Source organism: Rhinolophus ferrumequinum, chromosome 7 (assembly GCF_004115265.2).
Source record: "Rhinolophus ferrumequinum isolate MPI-CBG mRhiFer1 chromosome 7, mRhiFer1_v1.p, whole genome shotgun sequence".
NCBI lineage: Eukaryota > Metazoa > Chordata > Mammalia > Chiroptera > Rhinolophidae > Rhinolophus > Rhinolophus ferrumequinum.
In genome coordinates this window covers 84,440,667-84,461,357 of record NC_046290.1, presented here as the reverse complement: position 1 = coordinate 84,461,357, position 20,691 = coordinate 84,440,667, and the positions used below count along the sequence as shown (strand labels likewise).

General features: G+C 38.6%; 1 protein-coding gene across 4 annotated transcripts in view; it reads right to left on the bottom strand.

The window, feature by feature from the left end:
* Positions 1-20,691, bottom strand: part of SNX24 (sorting nexin 24) — a 139,875-nt gene that overhangs the window by 60,968 nt on the left and 58,216 nt on the right. For 3 of the 4 annotated variants that reach the window (XM_033111088.1, XM_033111087.1, XM_033111089.1), the window contains exon 2: positions 5,520-5,603. The exons of the other annotated variant lie outside the window; for it this stretch is intronic. In XM_033111088.1, coding sequence (XP_032966979.1) covers positions 5,520-5,603 — 84 coding nt within the window. The remainder of the gene's footprint in view (positions 1-5,519; positions 5,604-20,691) is intronic. 4 annotated transcript variants of the gene reach the window in all.

Genomic DNA, 20,691 nt, shown 5'->3' with positions numbered 1-20,691 from the left:
CCAAAGAAATGCAGGTGCTGGGGTTAAACTTACATTGAACTAAATTCCCACAGTTGAAACTGTCTTTGTGAACGAACCATTCCTCCAGTAATTCATAAGTGTGCGTAACGTTCTCCAAACAGCCCAACTGCCAAATACTTATTTAATGCCTAACACATGCCCCAAACTAATAGACAGTGAGGAAGATACAAAAGATAAGACATGGGCCCTACTTTAAAAAAAAAAATGTATTCTAGTTAGACAAACTTAGGGATCACTAAGTTTTAACTCTCTCTTAGATGCTTTTAAGTAGAAATCTCTACTCTACATGGAATGGAAGTTCAAAGAACAAAGAGATTAGAGAATAAAAGAAACTCACATGGAAAGGGGAGAAGTTGAAATGTTTTAGCTCAGTTTGAATAGATGAGAACACAGAGGAAGGACGTCAGGCACGGCAAAGACAGAGAAGTAGCAATTTTCACACACCAGGGTGAAAGAGGGGACGGGCTTGGCTGCCACTGACGTTTTCTTAGGAGTAGTAGTGAGAAATAAGACGGGGTTTGTGGTAGACAGAATAGGGGTCACCCCCAAGATGCATGCGTCCCAATCCTCGGAACCTGTGAATGTATTACCTTACATGGCAACAGGAGCTTTGCAAGTATGATTAAGTCAAGCATCTTGAGATGGGAAAACTATCCTGGATGATCTGGATAGGCCCAGTGTAACCTCGGGGGGAGGCAGAAGTGTCCAAGTCAGAGCAGATGTGATGATGGAAGTAGAAATTGACGTGATGTGATGGCTGGCTTTGAAGGTGGAAGAAGGGGCCATGAGCCAAGGAAGCTGGAGAAGGCAAGGCTCTAGAAGCTGGAGAAGGCAAGGAAACTGATTCCACAACCACCCCACCCCACCCCCGAGCCCCGGCCCATGCTGAAGGAACATAGCCCTGCTGACACATTTAGAATAAGATAATAAATGGGTGTGTGTTTTAAAGCAAAGTGTGTAGTTGTTTGTTACAGCAGTGGGAGGAAACTAATACAGGGTATAAGGTTATTGGCCTTGACTTGGTAGACAATACAGATCCACTTCAGTGTATCTGAGTGAAAGAATAAAGATACAAATAGTGCTTTAGGAAAACTGATCTGTGACAGAGGATAAAAAAGGAAACAAGGATCAGAAACAGTTAAAGAAATACAGAAAATGATAAGACTGGATTGGGATGGTAGGAAAGAAAATGAAAAATGAAATGTTGCATATAATAGAAATTTAGAAGAATGAATCAACAGGGCTTGGTGACAGTCTGGAGAAAGTAGGAAAGATCTCCAAGGTTTCAAGCTTTGTGGCTTCAGCGTGTGTGATGGGGGTAGGGGGGTGGGGGCAGGGGAAGGTTGTGTCTAAGACATGCCTTTAAAAATATAACCAGTCTATAGGAATTCTCAAACATCAGTAGGCATGAAGATTATCTGGGATGCTAGTTTTAACATGCAGATAAATTACTGGGCTCCATCACAAAGATTCTGATTCGGCATGTCTGCATGGTATCCAAAAGTCTATATTTGAGTAAATCCTGTTCTGATTCAGGTTATCCAAACTTCACACTGAAAAATGCTAATCAAGAAAAACTAAAAAGAAATAGAACCAAATACTCATCACAGCCCTGGAGGAAACAACTAATCTTATGTAAAATATGAAGGAGTGAAAACTGACATATTAGATAACGTAAAAATTTAAAACGTTTGTAAATTAAAATAAATATCAAAGCCAAAATAAAAAGGTCCTTGGTGAAAAATGCTTTAAGCAAATGCCTAATATTTTATTAATAGCCACACAAAACTAAGAAGCAAAAACAACAGAGACCCCAGCAGATACACGGGAAAGCACATGAACAGAATTCTAAAATGAGGGGTTACAATCATAAACAAACTTACGAAATACCAATTAAGACAGCAACACAGCAACACACATTGCTTGCAAAATAAATATCATTTTGGGGGGGGTAATATTCCAAGCTGATGAGATGCTGTGATACTTTTATATACTTGTTGGCTGCATTATACATCTACGAGAACCATGCTGGAAAAAAAGTAATTTGACAACATATATCAGGAGCTGTAAAAATACCCATATGTTTTGACAGAGAGTGCCTCTTTCAGTAATCGAGCGTAAGGGAACACTCTTGAATATGGGGGAAAAATTATATGTAATGAAGGCTATCAATTATTGGAAGTTTACCCTGCGATGTGCACGAGTTACTCTGGTCTGTAAAACAAACCCGTAAAGTTAGTACTCTAATTATTCCCATATTAAAAGCGGAAAACCCAAGGCACAGAAAGATGGCGAGACTTGCTTCCAGGGCGGAAAGGCAGGCTGGGGAATAGTCTGCTTCCCGAGCTCGCCCACTTAACTTCTACACCACAGCCACCACCACGTGGGAACACGGTCAGCACAAGCAGCATACCTCTTACTAAAAAAACCCAAGAAAAGAAGGAACATGGGAACTGCGTTAGGATAGTAGAACTATGTGTGGGTAACAATGGGTGATTTCCCCTGCCCCCAAACTTTCTGCAAGATTTAATTTTATAATCTAAAAGTTACTGGAGGGGAGGAAAATAATGCATATTAAAAAAAAAAAAAAAACTGAATTTTTCGAAAGAGTAGAAAGAAATCCTAAGTGTAAACAGTTAGGATATTGTTTTCATATTTTAATATCGCCACCTATAAAAAGTTTGGGAGAAATAATAATTCTCAAGAACTTTTTTCAGACAACCAGATGAACTGTCAAATGGGTAATGGTTTTAGAGCTGCCTCAAAATTAGCCTGACAATAAGTTGGGAGGCATTTCTGTGTGTTTGTGTACACGGAGAAGAGCTCTGTGCATCTATTACTCTGAAGGTGCCCTTGTTCATACCGTTTTCCCCCGAAAATAAGACTGGGTCTTATATTAAGTTTTGCTTCAAAAGATGCATCAGGGCTTATGTTATGATTAGGGCTTAAATCAAGCTAGGGCTTATTTTCCAGTCAGCTCTTATTTCCGGGGAAACACAGTAGCTCATACGTTATTTTAGAATTAACTTGGGACATTGGCTAAACACTTAACAAGTTGGAAATAGAAGGTAAAGGGTACGAAAATCAGGACACTGGTAACACAGCAAATTTCATCTACTGAAGAAATAGCTGAGTATTTAAAAAAAAATTAATGAGAATAGATTTAGTTGCATTTAAAGGGAAAATACTTACTGCAAAAACATAACAAACTACATCACAAAATTTGAATATGGAAACGGGGGTACTAAAATTCTAATAAAAGGGTATAGTTGCGCCATGTGGCAGCAATAATCAGTAAAGCTTGTGTATTCTGATTAATTGTTTTTGCTCATTTCAGTCCTTCTTAACACATAATTTCACAGTCAAGGTTACAGAGTTATGTTTGTTTTTACACCCTACCATTATTTGGACTTAAGTTTTGTTTTTTTTTTTCTTTTTGGTATTTAATTGTCTTTTGCTATTCCTCGTAAAATTACAATGAGGCAAGTAAAGGAGATTTCTAGCAACTGCTTTCTGCTCTATAATACATAAAATTAGTGTCTCCTAACTAAAACTCTGCCCCACAAAGCTAATTTTTTCTCTCTCTATATGTCCCTGTAAAACATGCAAAATGGAGAGATCTGAGGATTTCTATTCTTTTAACCCTAGTAGGCCTGGTGATGTAATTTTAAGAATAGCTAAAATTATTAACAGATTTGCAGAAATTGAGAGAAGTCCTAGAAACTTTAGGAATTTTTTTCTGACTGTGGCTATCTAAGAATTGGCTATATAATCACTGGGGAAAGAGTCCTCTGATGCAGAAGAAAATAAATTGCATTAGAGAAGAGAACAGAGTGAACGACCCTCCACTCTAAGAAGCTCGGGCCGCCTCTTGCACAGGGCAGGCCTAATTGGCAGCCACCCAGCTGTGTCTCCTGTGGAGTTGGGCCCCGAGTATCTGGCGAGGACAGCTGGGCTGCGTCAGGGTCATGGGGAGCTGGGTGCTGACCTGGGAAGTTAGGAAGGAGGCTTGCTGTGACAGGCTGCCTAGTCGCAACTAGTCATCAGAGGCTGGGGAGGGGGTGGAGTTCTGGTTTTAATCTCCCTGTAAGGAATTGTTTCAGGAGGTATCCAGTGGGTATCTCTCTAGAATCTGTTTCCTTGAAAAACAGTAAACAGAACTGAATTCCTTGAGAAGGACGTGAGACCCAGACTCCCCAGGTTTGCTTCTCTTTGGAGGCCTCTGGGTTGGTCAAGCCAGCTGGCAACACTGCGCCTAAATCTGTGCTCACCTGTGTGGTTTCCTTTGGAAGTAAACCTGGATGTAACAAAATTTTAACTGGAGATTTAAATGTAAATTATCCCTTGCCATCCTAACAGAAAAGTGTACAGATATTAACTTAGAGTTCTCTTTAAAAGAAAACAGAGGGAAACAGTATCACTAATTTCTCAATAATATCCTACTAAAGTTTCTACTTCAGACTCTAGTCTCCTGACTAAAAAAAAGTGGGAAAATTTATTTTTAAAAGATACTAAAGAACTTTTAATACAGAGTAAGCACACTATCATATCATGTATGCACTGACGTTTCCCAGAGAATTTAAGAGGTGTTTAATGACATTAAAATAGACTCTTTCTGAAAATACTTATTTAGTATCATCCCATTTAACTTCTTACCTAAGTCACAAAAGTGAGGAAATTATGCCATATATTTTATATGTGTGTGTGTATATATATATTCACACATATAAAATATATATACACAGGTGAATACATACACACATATGAAAGAACATAGTAAAATTGCAATAACTCATACATGGTGATTTTCTGGGCAACTTGATGAGGTGTTCTAGTTATTAAGGTAATTTGAGCACCTCAATGATGATTTATAACCTATAAGACATTAAATTTTGGTAGAAAATAAGGAAGTATTAACTCTTCCATTCTTCATTGACCATTTCTCCAAAAACTCAGCTATTCCTTTTGCATTCTTGTTTCTTTTATCTAAGACTTTTAATGAAACAGCAGTCCTACAACGTGGCCTTTGCAATTCAAAGGAAGGCTGTGAGCCCCCTTGTACATGTTCCCCAAACAGTCCTTGAATATGTGTGACACGTGTATTATATTTTCCAGGTATGTGTAAGTACAAGTTGATTTTAATAAATTTCTTCCTGTAAAATAATCATTTGCTTTTTTCTTTTGCTTTTTGTCAAGTCCATTAAGTATATTCTATAGACACAATAGGAACTGGGTCTTAATTCTTTCTGAACCTACAATACCTAGCACAGCGCCCTGAATATAGCTTGTCATCTCATATCTATTTATGTAGAAGATCTTAACAGAAAACCCACCTACTCAGACAGCTCACCTAAATAATTTATTTTAAAAAGAAATTTACTCCATGGTAAAAGAATTCAGACTGTTCCAAGAACTGTTAATGCTTTTAGGAACCCCAGAAAGCAGTCTTAACATTACACCCTCTGCCATACAGAGAAAAGGGGGAAGAAAAAAGTTACCTTTTTGTGCAAGGCATGAAATTCGCTGTACCTTTTCTCCACAAAATGTTTTCTTCCATTCATTAGCACTTCTATCTTAAACACCTAAGGAAAAAATTAAAAAGATTAATTCTACCAGTTCGAAACACTCAATTGTCTGATGTGGTAAGTTTGTGACCATGATATATTTCATCCCTTTAATCACAGTGGCTGATCCCCCAAAACCCAGAAGGCTCAGGAGACCCGTGGCCCAACAGCACTGATTAATGAGCGCTCCAGCAAACGCTAACAAACTGCAGTATCCCCGCAAACGTGTCGAAAAACAACGGAAACGTAACTGCCTTAAAATGCTCCTTAACTTTTTAATCGGAAGATGTTCCTCCCTTAATATTATTTCACCAGATGACGGTACTGAGATAAAAGTGTGATGCTACCTCAAGGATCTGGCACAAATCACAGGCAGGCCCGCGACATGCCATCACGGCGGTTTCAATGGGGGCGGTGCTGTGTCATCTCTAAGACAATCATGCAAACAGTAGTGCATTTTAGGTTAATTTCATCCTAACCTGCATATTCATCTCCTGTCGCAGCTGTGCTTATTCTGCTGTTTGCAAAACAGGGAAAATGTGGTAAAGGTTCATTTTCCCTGCATGATACGAGTGACAGCTTGTGCTTCTATCTCCAGAGGCTGAAAGGCCAGATGAAAAGGCTCTCTGGGTGCACTAATTAGTAGGCACTAACATGACATTTTCTTGATTCTTAGGTCAGTGGGTCAAGACGGGGAACAAGGGATGAGAAATATTGTGAACCGCTCATGAAAACACAGCGTTAAGGTGTGGTGGGGGAGGGATGCTGGCAGGAACTGAAGCGAAGGTGCTGTTATTTTCAAGTTTGTCTGACTCCTCTTGAGTGAGAGTTTGTCAACATCTAGATGAAGGAATACTATCCAATTACTTAGTAAGGCTAATTTCCTGTTTCAATTGTCCTTCTGGAAAAAAAAAACAACCCAAAACTAAAGTCGAGGTCACATGACATGAAGAGAGTTAAAAGCGTGCTTACTTTATCCCTACAAAGAACTTAAAAGTTAGCATATGAAATACAAGATCACACACTGTCATTATAAAAATAGAGCCCTATGGCTCTATATTTCTGCCTTATATGTAAATATGACTCTTTTGGAAAGCCAGAAATTACATCATCAAACATAACATGGGTTTGTATCTTTGTGCATCTTTGAAGCAGAAACAAAATCTTCTGCTGCATGACTCAGTTTAAGAGACCTGCTTTTATTAAATAAGTGGTAAATTTTTACCAATTTAATCAACATTTTATTCTAACATTTGGTTTTTCAAGCAATCCCCCTAAAAATACTTTCCTTTGGTGAATTTGTGAAAATAGTTTCTTCCAGAAACATATGCGTATGCTTCAAATTCTCAGATACACCCACATTATTTTTTAGAAAATAATTCTGTTTACTAATTCACTAATAAAATTTCTTCTTCTTCAGAGACCCTGCCAGGTATAGAATGAGGAAAACACCCTGAGAAACACAAACCAAAGAAGCACAGCTCCAACTTGGGGGCTTGGTTTTTAATAGGATGTAGGGCCTCCATCTTAGTGTCAGCTCCCAGATTTAAATCCGGACAATGTGGGAGCGATGAAAGAAACTGCCATCTGCTGAGCGGTGTAAAATAAATGAAGTTATGTTCTGAGTCCAGATACTTGGGCTTTCATCACAAAAACCACCACTTTAATTGGCATGTTTGCTGCAGAATCCATAGAAGAAAGTTGAAGACTTGGTAAGGTTCGACCTACTAGGTCACCCCTCAAGGTACCCCCTCTTGAAGGCCAGGATAAGACACATGACAGAGCGGATGCCTCATGGAATGTCAACCCTTCTATCGACCAGATGGTTCCATTACCAAGTTCCAGGTACTTTTCACAATTACTAAATTCATGGGGGCTTTGGGGTAGGGGTGGGGAAGAGTGTACACACACCACACACACACAAAGTGTGTGATACATGTTATTTCTAATATTTTTATTATGTTGCCATTTTAAAAATGCACAATATTCCTAACATTGGTAACATTTTTTTTTTCTTTTAAATTCTGGGACAGCTTGGAAAGAAACATGGTTAATAAGAATTTCCATGACAATGTGAAGCAAGAAATGGAGTCAATTTAATAAATCCTATTTTCCTGAATTCCATACCAGACTGATTTTTAAGAGTTTCTGATACATGTTGTCCCTGCTACCTGAAAGACCCTTTCCTGCTCTGCTTTCCTGGAAAACTCTTAGCAGTTATCTATCTAAGTTGGGGGCAGCATGGGATGATGCTTGCAAAGCTCAAAGCACAGTATCTGGCACGCATTGATTTATTTTTTTTACCAGATATTGCCTGAGGGCTTGTAGTGTGCCCAGGAGTTGTTCTAGGCTCTGGGTGTTCAGCAGTGAACAAAACAGGCAAGAGTGCAACCTTTATGGAGCGTACATCCTATCTAGAGAGGGAGGCCAACTATAAATACTGTGTTTCCCCGAAAATAAGACCTAGCTGGATAATCAGCTCTAATGTGTCTTTTGGAGCAAAAATTAATATAAGACATGGTATTGTATTGTATTATATTATATTATATTATACCCGGTATATTATACTATATTACATTATATTATAATGTATTATATATATTATATTATGTTATATTATATTATATTATATTGGACTGGGTCTTATATTACAGTAAAATAAGACCAGGTCTTATGTTAATTTTTGCTCCAAAAGATGCGTTAGAGCTGATGGTCCGGCTAGGTGTTATTTTCGGGGAAACATGGTATATGAATAAATATGGTGACATCAAGAAATGAGAAGAGCTGAGAAGAACAATACAGCAAGGTAATGGGACAGAACTGGAGATGGGGGATGTCATGGACAGGGTGGTCAGAGAGGCCTTCCAAGCAGAGAGGCAGTGAGAGTTATCAAATCTGAAGGGAACACTGGGGAAAAAAATGAATGTGGCTGCCTCTTGAATTTTGTACTGGGAGTGGGTGAACTTATTTTCATTCCTATTCTAAAAAATGTTTTTAAGTTAAGCCTAGGGCCAGATAATTTCCACTTCTGGCCAAGATAGAGTTAACAGGGAGCAGATTTAACCTCCACGTGAAGCAATTAAAAAACCTGATAAAATATGTGGGCAAAATGGCTCTCAAGGCATTGGACCTGCAGAAATGAAGACAGTGAAAGATGGGAAACAAACAAGGGAAGCCCTGAGATTACCCCAGGCAGAGTCCTAGGTCCCCTGAGTTAGGGAGAGGAAGGCTGAAGTGAGGGGAAGCCGACACGTTTTCTCTCCAGCATCCAGATGAATCCTCATCAGTACACAGGATTGGGGAAACTGTCCAAGGATGGGAAGAGATTAGAAAGAACAGTGCTCAGAGAATACAGACAACTGTGCATAGCACCTGCTCCCAAAAGCCAGGGCAGAAAACTTCATAATTCATGAGACATTAGTTAGAGTTTTAAGAAGGGACTTGCCTTAGTAGTGGGCAAAGTAACTACACACTAAAAGCTCTTTTAGTCCAGTGTAACAAAGCTGATACACAAAATCCAAAAAGAGCAAACTGTTTCTGAGTAATTTAACCAAATGCCAGAACAAAGCTCAAGAATATTTTCATGAATACAAAACCATCCTGCATCCAAACGATAAAATTCAGAGCCTAGCATCCAATCAAAAAGCAGGAAAATACAACTCATAATGAGAAGAAAAACTAATCAATCGAAACTGGTCCTGAAACGATACAGATGATACAATTAGTAAACAAGAGCATTCAAATCATTACTAGAAGAGAATTTCTTACATTCAAGAATGCAGAGGAAGGGTTGATCTTGTTAAGTAGATGCAGGGAAGATATAAAAAAGACTAAGACAACAGGTCTGGGTCCTGCTTACGAAATTGATGTCTGTGATTTAACAAAATACACTGGATGAAATGAATACCTGATTAGACATTGCAGAAGAAAAGATTAGTGAACTTGAAAACCTAGAACTAGAACTGCCCAAAATGAAATAGAGGGAAAAAAACCAAAACTACAAAAGAAATAGAATATTAATGAACTATGGCACAACTTTAAATTGCAACATATATATGTAACTGGAGTCCCCAGAGTAGAGGAGAGATGGGGACAAAGATTGGGGAGAAAGACAAATATATTTGAAGAAATCATAACCACAATTTTTCCCAACGTGGTGGATACTGTAAACCCACAGATCCAAGAAAATCAATGAAGCCAAGCACAAAAAAATCATGGAAAAAAACCCACAAAAATCCAAGGCATAGCATAATCAAATAGCCTAATGCCAAAAAGAAAATCTGAAAAGCAGAAAGAGATAAAGTGATACGACATAGAAAAGGAAGAAGAAAAGTTTGATGACAAATTTCTCAAATATTTCTGTAAGTAACCAAGTTTATAAGAGTGATTCAATGCATATATACTTCAGTTATATTTTAACTTAGTGGAAAGTATGTAAAGTATCATGTTTAAAATAAAATGTACAACTAAAAGCCAGTTAACTCTTTAATCATTATTTTTAAAGTATGTAGGTAATTCTTCACCATCAAATGACAACAATAGCAATAACAACAAAGACTCATACTTATTCAGTACAGTCGGTACTCTAAGCTCTTTACTCATGATAATTCATTTTATTCTCGCAATAACCCCATATGAGACAGGTACATGTAAGGAAACTGAGGCACAGATTAAGTCACTTGCTCAAAGGACAGCTGCATTTTCCATCGAGCGATTTAATTCCTGAATCTGCCTTCTTAACCCCCGCACAAGACTGACTCGGGGTGGATACTCCCCTATTCACTGGAGAAACTGGACACTTGGAAGTAGGAAACATTCTACAGTGATAACAATCCTTACCCTCCAGTCTCCTCCCAAGGCTCTGTCCTCTAGAGGGAGCTTTGCAGGAACACAGGACACTGGCAGGGGGTGCAAGTGCAGGCATGGCATGAGGTCTTGACACTCCAACTATTTGGAACCTGTGCTCTTCTCAATCAAAACCAAAACACTGACCTATATACAAACAGCATACAACTCTCTAGAGCAGAAGGGTGCTTTTTAATAAATTACTAAGTCTGTACTGTGCCAAACACTGGATTATACAATGAAAATATAAATAGACATAGGTACACACACATTTATAATTATTACATAATACTGGGAACATTAATTATTGTGCTCAGTTTTTAGAATCAATCTATACAGCACAGAAGACAATTATTTTTATAGAACAGACTGCAAATATTTTAAGCCTTGTAAAAATCGTGGCATAACTAGCAGAAAATAGATGAATGGGAGAGGAACTAGGTGAAAGGAAGTATACGAGGTGCAAACTTTTTCATCTTACATAACTAGTAGTCAAAGGATACTGATGAAAATTGGTGGATGAAGAAAGGGGTTAAAGTTATGAAGTAACAACTAGAAAAGGTTATACTGTCAATTTTTTAGATGAAATTAAAATCATATACATATGAAAATGGAGTGTGGAGGGGAGGGAAATACAGCAGTGTTGTGAACTAAATTCCTATTTCAAAGTGGAAGGACAAGAGAGATTTTCTAAGACTCAGATATCAACAAATAGAGAATACAAACATTCCATTTAGAATTATGGTACTTAAATTAGAAATTTATCAACTAACTTCTGGTTCTGGAAGGTACTAGACACATATTTTTCCTGTTATATATTTAGGTAGTGTTGTAATTTTTCCCATACACACATATTATCTTCAAACATCCTAATAATGATATAATCCTTGCTAAATGTTTTAGTTTTAAATCTCTCTGATTACAAATGAAGGATTTTTCTTGTGTGTATTGAGATTTATTGGATTTTAGGTTTTCAGTCTAAACCCCAGTACTGATTAATTTTAGCTGCAGCCCCTTGACTGATTATTTGATTATGAAAAGTCTCCATTTTTCTTTTCCTCTTAAACTGTATCTATATGACACAAAACCAATCAATCAATTCAGGGTGAGGGGAAAAATGCACGCAAATACATCAGGTCATACATGTTGATTGGCTAACTTTTTTTTTTTTGTTGTTAGTTTTAATATCACATAAGTTTGACTTAGACTTTTCTATGAAATGTACACACTGCTCCTTTGATTACCTGAGTTGTAGCAATGAATCACATATTGTGTTAAACAACTGAGCATTCTGGAAGGTAGGCACTATATGAACTTTATTATTCTCTTTTACGATCTGCTTTGTAAGAATGAAAATAGATAAATGAATTTTATCTGCACTACTAATTTTGGGCAAATCTGCATATTGAGCCATAGCATCTTCATTAATAAAATAAGAATGATAAAATGATGTCTACCGTACCAGGTTGTTAGAGAATAAATGTCTTGGTGCTTTGTATGATGCTGTGAAGTGGAATGAATCATTATTAATTATTAATACTAGACAAAGTCTCCAGCAGGAAGCACAGTGGTTGTCATGGGTATTTGAGGACAGTCTTCCTCACAAGCTGCTTAGGGAAGGGATTTGTGGTTGAAATAGCTTGTCATGTGGAGGAACAAAAAAGTCCATCCTTCTTTCCTCAAACTACTTAGCTATAGATGGCTACAGCAGAAAGGAGCGAATCTTCCATCTGCCCCCAAATTGTCCAGTAGCTGCCCAACCCCTCAACGCAACCTTGTTTTCCACAGCTCTCCTGGAGGAGCCAATCACAGCCCAGTCCTTCCTAAATCTTCCCACGCTAGGCACGACCTCACAGAGCATGCTCCCTGACCCCAGTGCTTCTGCTCACAGGTGAGCCTCTCTAGGCCCAGGATTCTTCTCCTATCCTCCTTGCAGCCGTCAAATGAAATTCCACCTCCATTCCAAAGCCTTCTGGAACTTCAGGCATTACTCCATACCTCCCCTCTAAGCATTTAAATGGCACAATCATATTAAAGTGCAGTCACACTCTCTAATTTTCAGCAAATGCATTACTATTGACTATTTCATATCGATACATTTTATGCACCAAATAAACTGGAGGTTTTGAATAATTTTTTTGAGGGAAAAATAATCATCAGGAAGAATCTGCAATGATGTTTTGGGAAAGCATTTGCAATATAATACTAACTGAAAAAGCAGGCTAAAATATTCTATCCATACGGTGCTACTGACTGTAAAATATGCACATGCATAGAAAGATAACAAAGGAAATAGGTCAAAATGATGCCTGAGTGGTAGAAATTATTATAATTTTCTCTATAATCTATATTTTTCACCAGAGCATATATCATTTTTATAATTAGAGGAAAAAAATTAATCAAAGTTCTGCCTTCTAAAGTTAAAGTAGAGTAAACGTAACAAATGAGTATTCATTTTTTAATACAACTATCAAGTTCTAATGAAATTCATTTATGGATTTCCACAGATATTTACTGAGCATCTGGTATTAATAACAGCAGTAGCAGCATTTTTTGACTGCTTACTATGTACTACGCAGCATTCAAAGCACTGTCATTTATTAACTGATTTAATCCACACAGGACCCTATGATATAGATACTGTTATTATTCCCACTTCATATGTGAGGAAACCACGCCATAGATAGTTACATAACAAAGACACAGGTCTAGGAGCTGATTTATTAACCCAGACAACCTGGCTTCTGAGTCCCCAATCTTATGTCCTATAATTTTCTAACTACAGAAACAACGGTGAGCAAACCCAGAGTTCTCGCCGCTATGGTGCTTACACACTAGTGAGAGCGATTGAGAAAGTCGTCAAAACAGTATCTTAATTATGAGGCAGGATAAATACTATAGAGGGAAAGTATAAGAAGCTATCTGAGTGCCTAAGAGAGAATAAGATTTGCACTCAGGGATCAGGGAGGCTTTCCTTCAAGAGCCCAAGAGCCGATGTTTCAGAATAGATGTACAGTGAAAGTGAGCAAAAGAGGAAGGGCAGGCCGCGTGGGCAGGATATATGCAAAGGGCCTGAAGCAGAAGGTGAGAGGCTGGAGGACGCTGAGTGCAGCACAGCCAGCCTGCGTGGGGAGCATCTGCGTAGGAGGCTGGAGAGGAAGCAAAAGGCTCCACAAAGATTAATTACCTGGCACATGCCAGGCTCAGTTCTAGTCACTGGAGAGGCAACCGTGAACACCACAAAGATTCCTCACCACGTTTGCTAACATTTTAATGCAAAGAGACAAAGACAATCAATCACACAAATAAATGCATATTAGCTGGCGATAAGCGCTACAGAGAAAAATAAATCAGGATAATGAGGACAGAGAGGGTCTGGATGATAGCGTGGTTGGCTATTACATGGGGTGGTTGGGGAAGGTCTTACTGATAAACCCCTATGAGAGCAGAGGCCTTCTATTAGTTTTCTATTCCTCTGTAACAAGCGCAACACCCAATTATTATTTCACAGTTCTCCAGGTCCGAAGTCCAGTTTGCTTGGCTGGTTTCTCTGCCTCAAGTCTTACTGAGTTAAAATCAGTGCACTGGCAGAGCTGGGTTCCCTTTGGTGGGTCACTGGCAGAGAAGTTCCCCGTTTCCTTTTGGGTGTAGGACTGTGGTCCCTGTTTACTTGCTGGCTGTCAGCTGAGTGCAGGTTCCAGCTCCTGGAGGCCATCTGCATTCCCTGGCTTGTGGCTCCCTTTCTCCATCTTCAAAGCCACCAAGAGCAAATCAAGTCCTTTTTAGGTCACCTTTCTCTGACCTACTTTTCTGCTTCCTCCTCCATTTTTAAGGACTCGGGATTATATTGGGCCCCCCAGACAATCCAAAATAGTCTGTGTGACCTCAAGGTCCTTAACGAAAATCACCTCTATTAAGTCCCTTCTGCACGTCAGATAACGTATTCACAGGTTCTGAGGATTCGGGTGTGGACATTTTTGGAGGTGCATTATTCCTTTTACCACAGGCTTGAAAGAAGTAAGACTGTCTGGGGGTGGGGGTGAGGGGTCCAGGCATATCGAAGATTAAATGCTTGACATGTTTATGCACCTAGGGTGATCAGGAAAGAGAAGGGTTAGAGATAAGGTCTGAATGGTGGTGGGAGAGGTGAGTGAAAATAGAAACAGAATGCGCTGATAATTGGATGCAGAGTTTTTGGTGGTTTTTTTTTTTTTTTTTTAAAAAAAGCAATCAAACATAATGGGGAGGCTTGGGGCCTAAGCAACCTGAGGATGGTGGTGCTGGTCGATAAGCTGGGGAGACTGGGAGTCAACCAGTTTGTGGGGACACAAAGGAACTCAGTACTGGCCTCATTAAGTTTGAGATATGGATTAGACATCAAATGGAGAAGCTGGATAGGATTGACTTTCAAGTCTGGGGCTTAGGGAGAAGTTTTCACCAGAGATACAAATTTGGGTGTCATCAGAGCGTGAATGCAATTTAAAGGCAGAACACAAGATCTGATCACCTAGGAAGAGAAGTGTATTTAGGGTTCTTGAGATCACATTAGGGCTTATGGTTTTACCATTTTGGCAACGAGGAGCCTTTGCTGCACTTTAAAAGCCCTCCTCTTCCAAATTAAACTTCTTTAGCTCCTCTGGCTGTCTTTCAGATGATCTGGTCTTCAGGTCTTGCTCTATCGACCAATTTCTGGATAAAATATAGTTTATCACTGTTCACCCTAAAATGTTGAATCCAGGAGTTAAGGAAACGTAGGCCTTCCCTAAGTAATTAATGGATTATGTCCCCAAAATCCATAGTTAAGGTAATTTAAAACTCAGAATGGATTTTCTCATAACATTGGTACAAAAGATAAGATTTCAACCCAGAAGAAAACCCTATTTAGCCCATAACACGTGTAAATTACAATACTAATATTACTTCACCCACCAGATTTGCAATATAACACAGCAGTTAAGAGTTCTAGCTCTTGAATCAAACTACTTGGGTTTGAATCCTGTATCTTGTATTGCTCTCCTCTGGGCTCCACTAACACTTCATGATTTGGGGCACGTTATTTAAACTTTGTGAACCTCAGTTTCCTCACCCACAACGTGGAGCTTATAATGGTACCTCTCAAATAGGTTTGTTGTCAAGATTAAATGTGATGCTCCATGTAAATAATTTACCAAACGGTCTGCCATTTAGCAAGACTCCAAACAAAAATGTTACCTAGTAATATCATTGTTAACATCTAGTCACTGCGACAACTGTTTGTTTTATCAGCAGTGGGGAGAGGAGACTTGTTGGTGGGAGGAGAGGAAAAAAGGTGATGCCATCTAAGAGTGACTTACTGACAGTCTCCGCCATCTCTACAGGAGAGAAGCTCCTTACTTCTCTCTCTGTCACCAGACCGGCTGACCGTCCAGTGCCTTCGTTGATGCCCACTCACAACCCTGTGTTCCTGTTGAGGCTTGGTCAGCACCTGAGACCCTGTGGAACCCTGACTCCCCTTAATATTAGGTTAACATTCCATATCTGCGATCTGTATTTACCTAAATGTTTTTGGAAGCCACATCTTACTGTAGGCATGATGCCCTGGAGGTCAAATGAGCCCCCACTCCCAGGTTCTCCCCAAAATTCTTGATGCTGAGGTCAGGCTTGATATGATCTGTTTAATACTGTCATGTCAGTTTTCACCCATCACACAAGAATGCTGAAACTTTGCTGAAAACTGACCTTGTCCTCCCCATCATGAGCTGGTGTCTTTGCCAAGCTGTTGCGTTATCTGCCTATCGGAAGTGCTTTCCTTCATCAGCGCCAAAGCTCTCATTTCACAAGATCCCAGCTTAGCTCCCTGCTCCACTCTTGCCCTGTAACAACCTACGTTTCACAGCAGCCAACATGGCCTGGCCCTTCACAATCCTCCATCTGATCATGCAACTCCCCTGCTTAATTAGATGCTCCTAAAGGAATTCCATCACTCCCAGAACAAAATTCATGCCCTCACTCTAGCCTACAAGGCCCTACGTATACCACCCAGCTCCAGAGTCCCTACTTCTCCTTCATTTCCTAACACCTCCTACTCACCCTGTTCCACCCGCACCAGCTTCCTTGTTGACTGTCAAATATATGAAGCACATTCCCAACTCCAGGTTTGTGCTGTTCTACTACCTAAAAAGCCTCCCCTCACCATGCTCAACTGCTGCTCCAGGTCACCTTCCCATACAGGTATTATGTAACCACTCCATCCAAAACAGCAACTCAAATCCCCATCGCTCTCCATCTCCAGACCTGGCTTAATATTTTTCTTGTTTGTATTTGCCATGGTCTGTCTATTAACACACGGGCACACACCCACCCACACACACACACACACACACACACACGTGTTGGTTGGTTGGTTGGTTGTTGTCTGTATCTCCACTAAATTATAAGCTCCATAGGACAGAAACCTCATCTATTTTGTTCACATTATAGCCCCACTGCCTTAAACAGCACCTGGCAACAAAGCAGGATGAATCCATGAAATAAAAGAAGCAAAGATGAAAAGAAAAAGTGAGCAAGTAATTACCAGCAGGATAATACACTGGGAGGAACACGATGCCTCCTCAGTCCAGCTCATCAGTCTTACAGTGAAAAGCCTAAGAGCTATTTTTATTAGAAAGAACAATCAGTAAATTCAACATGATAGAGGCAGATTGTGCAGAATAGATGGTTTCTTGTAGAAAATCTGTTGTAATTGGTAAAAGAAAAAATATTGTTCACGAGGGCCTGAAAGCTATGAGAAAAACTTTATAATACAGCCCTTTCATTAAAAGGAAACTATCAGCCTTAATAACACAATTCTGGAGAAGGTACCAATGGTACAGAGTGCCAGTCTGGAGTCAGAGCCCAAATTATTAGCTATGTTGTCTTACAGATGTTGCTTATCCACTTTAAGCTTTAGTTTTCTCATGTAATATGATAATATATATTTCTCAGAGCTGGTGATGGAGGAAATAAATAAGACGAGGTATGTACAGCACTTAGCACCCAGCCAGGCATATGATTGGTGTGCAATACATTTTAGTATCTACCTGAATATCACTGGGTTTCTCACAATTTTAAATGGAATCTGAAGCTATTAATAATCTTTATTTCTCTAACACACCATTAAGTACTACGATATGCTATGCTTATTTTTGCTAAAAACCTATACAATTCAAAAGATCAAAAACTTTAAGATACCCTCCCTCCCGTCTTCTCTCCCCCAAATATATTTACCTATGTGTGTGTGTGTGTGTGTGTATATGTATGTATATATATATATATAATATATATATGCACACATATACATAGACATGTACACACATACATATACATATATTTATAGATAGGCAGATTATTATTATTTTTTTATCCAAAAGAAGTGAGCTTGGGTGGCTGGTCTCATTCATGATGAGTCAGGCGTCTTTCTATGGGCATCAAGAAGATGAGATACAAGATTTTAATGTGTTCTCCCAAGACTGAACTTATGGTCTGTATTGGAGCAGAAAAGGAAGGTTGCTTGGTCACTAGCAGGCGGCAGCATGCCTGCCGGCTTCAAAGCTCTGCTGCTCAGCTCTGAAAGACGGGCAGAGAGCAGGTGGAGAGGGACACGCTCTGTGCCCATAAAATAATGCAGACCATTCTGTACACTCCACAACTGAAGGTCCTCCTCATGAAGACACACCCTACTGCAGTTGAGGGCAAAAAGCTTTTCCTGCTCTGCAGACAGGAGTTATGGGGCATCCGTCCACATCTAACATGTCCACCAAGAAGAAGAAAGGAAGCTCTTAAAGATCACAGAATTCTCAGCCTTCTTTCAAAATTCAGAATTTCTGTCCTTCCTAAGAAAACCATATTTACCAAGTATTTCACTCTCCCGATACAGACTCGGTTTAACACTGTTACAGTGTAAAAAAACAATGATGCTTTATCCAAATATTTATTGAGCACTTACTATGTGTGTGCTAAACTCTGTTCAAGGTATTTGAAGTCTATTGGTTGAAGTAAAGTAGCAAAGAGCTCTTCCTTCATGAAATTTATATTCTAGCCGGGGAGACAGATAACAATAGACATATTTTTAAAAGTTAATTATACAGCATGTTTTAGAAAGGGATAACTTGGAATGGGGGGGAAACAGCCAGGGAAAAGGAATTGGGAAAGCTGGGGGGAAAGTTGTAATTTCAAATAGAATGGTTGGAGTGGTCAGCATTGAGAAGACGGCAATTGAAGACTATGAAGTTGTATCACAGATCATAATTTAGTAATAGCCTTTATTTATTGTGTACCTTAAATTTAAGTTAACCTACTTTTAAAAAATGCACTGACACATGACTGTCTAAAAACGAAGTTTATCTAATGAAAAATTAACATTAATTAAAAATTAAATATAGGAAAAAATTAAAAACAGAAAATTTAAATTTCTGTATTTAAACACCATTTCTAAATCTATACAATATACACCAACGCCAAAGGCTCTCGGAGAGAAGTTTGGAGTCTAACAAGGCCAGGCCTCGGCATGTATCACTGTCATTCTTCACGTAGAATCAGCATTTCTAAACCCATATGTAAGAAGCTGCTTAGAGGGGGGGGGGAAGGAATTCCAAGAGCTTCTCGTATTGATTTCTTTTATTCCAAACAAAGAGATTCTCCTACTTACATGATATATCATAATCACTTAATTTGTCTGACTCCTTTAAAAAAAGAACAATGGATTCAGCAAAAGGTGTTGACTTGCAAAAATATAATCATTTTGCAAGTTTTTTGTTGTTTGTATGGGCCATTTTCCCTCAGTAATATGACATATGTGGTCTCTATAGAGAAACTGAAAATGTGAAACTCTAATTCATGCCATTCCCGAGAGCCTGGGCTAAATCTAAAGCAGCCAACATCTGAAAACTCTTACACTGCTCCCGAGGGCAGGAAGGGTAAACCTCCTCTTCAAGCTTTACCTCTAGGTTTAATGTATTAGCATTCACAGTGAAATCACCTACATCGCTTGGATACAAACACTTTTTTTTTTCCCCTCCATAGCGTTTCCACATGGACAGAACCAGTGCAACTGTGAACCTCCTCCCAGACATTTTTTCCACAGGGACAATACACAGATTCAAAGGAAACTTTTTGATAAAGTCCTGCCATGAGGAGGAAAAAAAAAATATGGCTCACAAGATAAGAGACTAATATCTCCAACCACAATTAATTCGGTCCTTTTTCAAACATTTGCTCGCTAAGTGTCTGAGCACTCTACGTCTCACCGTGGCTTTGCCAAGTCTATCTTTTTACAAACTAAAATTCACAGTATCACTCTAATAAGGCCACAGGAAAATATTTCCAGACAGGTGAGCTGCTTGTCCCTCAGAGATAAATTATATCCAATTTAAACATAGTTGAGAGTAGGAGAGTTAGTTTTATTATGTAGCTTTACATGGTATATATCAGAAAGTAAATTAATCTAATATATATATATATAATAGAAACAGAACAAAAATGTATGAGGATGCTTATTTTTCAATATATGGACATTACTGACATGAATTATTTGTTCAACACAGTGGTACCAAATCACAATTGAAATATGAATTTCATGAGTGAAAAAGTATATTTATAATTATAAAAAATTATAAATATCCTAATATTTAGTAGTAATGAATGATAGCACATTCGTATGTTTCAGAAGATTTATTAACATAAAATGATATTATTAATCTTGTCAGCATTTTTATAAAATAAGAACAGGCTACAGAAAGAGTACACTGTTTCATGTATAAATAATATGTGTGGATAAATAGTGTGCCCCCATATATACAAAAGAAGCTGAGAGAAGAAAAACAAAACACTGAAATGTTTTGGAGGAATCGTGGATAACTTTTTTCTTCTTTTCACATTTCATGTCCCCTCACCCCAATTTTTCTTAGCATTAAAGATGTATATCTCATATCATTTTCTAAAATTTTGAGTGAAGACAGACAATGAAGAGAAAAAATAAGCTGTAAATGAGATATTCTGGGTTCGAAGTCCCTCTTTGACACTTAGTAGCCATACAGACAAGAAAAGAACTTCTTAGCGCTGAGCCTGTTCATCATCTATAACAGGAGGAGGTTGACCAGATGCTTTCTAACATCTTACTATGTTACTATGTATCTCATGCATAACATCTTACTATGTTACTATGTGTCTCATGTATAACATCTTACTATGTTACTATGTATCTCATGTATAACATCTTACTATGTTACTAGGTATCTCATGTATA